Genomic DNA, 1,958 nt, shown 5'->3' on the forward strand with positions numbered 1-1,958 from the left:
TGGCGGGGACAGCAGCAGAGCCCCAAGCCTTTGGAAGCAGCTGGAAATAGGTGAGACCACACAGGCAGGAAACATTTTTCTCTTCCCCCCTACATACTCCCCTCCTCTGCTCTGCACCCACCTCCTTCATAGTCTCAATTGAAGCAAAATACTTGGACCACCAGTCCAGCATGCTCTCGTCCGGCTCCTCCTCTTCTACTTCTTCTCCTCCCCCTCCTTTCTTCTTCTTTTTCTTTTTCTCCTTCTCTTCCTCAGACTGCAGGGACAGGGGAAGCAAAGACAGAGAAGAAGAGGGATCAGATGAAAGTGAAATGTCTCCTGAGGTGCAAAGGTGGTGGGTGAAGCACCTGAGAAGGCAGAGCCCTCCAGGCTGGGTGGCCTCATTAGCCCTTTGTCCCATTTACAGTCGCAGACACTGAGGCACGGAGAGGAAGATGCCCAAGGCTCCAGAGAGACACAGTGTCAGAGTCCCAAGACTTCCCCTCCTGTCCACCATCCCTTTCATCCATGCACTTCCCAGGCTACAGCAGCTGAATCTTACATGGCAGCGATCCTCCCTCTGCCCAGCAAATTCCCCTGGCTCCACTTAGTGGTGCAATAAAGCCTGTTGCAGCCGCTGTCCGGTTGTGGTGGGAATAACCAGCACTCCTCCCACAGGGTGCTGCCGTCCCTGCTCCTCCTGGCACAGCTGGGCTGCGAAGTGCTGGCCCAGGGGAGCTTCCTAATCCGCAAGGGCCGGGCCACTGCCATATCCATTGAGGAGAAAACACTGCTCTGTCTCTGCCTTGGGACAAAGGGGTGCTGGTCCCCACCTATCTTGGGGTTGGTGAGGATGCACGGCCCGTTGAAAGCCACGCAGAAGGGCTGGGCAGGGAGCGGAGGGCTGGGAGCAGGGGTGCAGGGCAGAACCATCACTTACCACGTCCACCTTCACCACCGCGTCGGAGTTCTGCCGCCCCGGGTGGAAGGGAAGAGCGAGAGGGAGAGCGGGTTAGCAGCGCAGCCTCAGCCGAGTACAAATACGCACGGGCACACGCACGCACTAGAAGTCACAGACAGCTTCCCGAGGATGAAGGAACCCAACGCCTTGAATGAAGAGCCCTGGCTGGAAAAGCTCTGCGTGCAAGGGAGACGTCCGCCGTGACACGCCAAGCCCGGCTCCGCACGGCAGACGTCTCTCGCGCTCTGCTGAGGGAGAACCGCGGTCCCAGGCAGCAAGGGACGGGGTCTGGAAAGACATTTTGGCCTTCGGGTGACACCTCTCTGCTGCCTTGGAGCTTTTCTCGTCTCTCTCGGAAGGTCCACGAGAAGATTTCAAGAAGCATGTGGGTGCTGGGACGTTCCGGACATACCCGTGCACACGTATCCTGCAGCTCCTCCTGCGCGAGGCGGTGTGAGCAGGCGTACGCGACACGGCTTCCTGCGCACGCACCGGGAACAACGCCTACAGGTGCGTATGTGACTGCACCGGGGACCTTGTGGGGCGTACGTATGTGCCGTAGCCCTTCTGTAAACGCACACCTGCGAGGGGCCACGCGTATTTGGAAGCCACAACACGCCTGCAGGCGCATGTATGCACGTGCTGCTTGTCTGGGGGGTTGTGCGTGCATGCTGCTGCAAAGAGCCTCCTGCAAACAGAAATCCGTTTCGTTTTGTGGAGGAAGCTCTCAAGCAGAAGTGTACGAGAAGGAGTTGAAATTCCGGCAAGAAAATGGGCACAGGCACATTCAGAGCGCGAACAAAGCCCGATGCCTCTGGGACACATTGCCTGCCCAATGCATACGGTGCCAAATTTTCAGGGCAAGCACGCTAGGTCTAAAGAGCTCTGGCTGCCTCGGACCGTGCGTGCCTGGATCAGCTCTATGCCATGCACATCGGCTGTGTCCTGCACACCAGGACACTGTGCTGACCACCCATCCAGACTGCTGCACGGGTATTTCCCAGAATCACAGAATCAC

The 1,958-nt window shown here is 58.1% G+C and overlaps 1 protein-coding gene across 1 annotated transcript in view; it reads right to left on the reverse strand.

Moving 5' to 3' along the window:
- Window positions 1–1,420, reverse strand: part of LOC104627288 (otoferlin-like) — a gene marked incomplete at its 5' end in the record, with an annotated part of 16,757 nt that extends 15,337 nt beyond the window's left edge. Inside the window, 3 exons of the mRNA XM_010295436.1 lie at window positions 122–256; window positions 920–949; window positions 1,353–1,420. Coding sequence (XP_010293738.1) covers window positions 122–256; window positions 920–949; window positions 1,353–1,420 — 233 coding nt within the window. The remainder of the gene's footprint in view (window positions 1–121; window positions 257–919; window positions 950–1,352) is intronic.
- Between the last annotated feature and the right edge of the window lie 538 nt (window positions 1,421–1,958).

Source organism: Phaethon lepturus, unplaced genomic scaffold, assembly GCF_000687285.1.
Source record: "Phaethon lepturus isolate BGI_N335 unplaced genomic scaffold, ASM68728v1 scaffold40599, whole genome shotgun sequence".
In the NCBI taxonomy this organism is placed as follows: Eukaryota; Metazoa; Chordata; class Aves; order Phaethontiformes; family Phaethontidae; genus Phaethon; species Phaethon lepturus.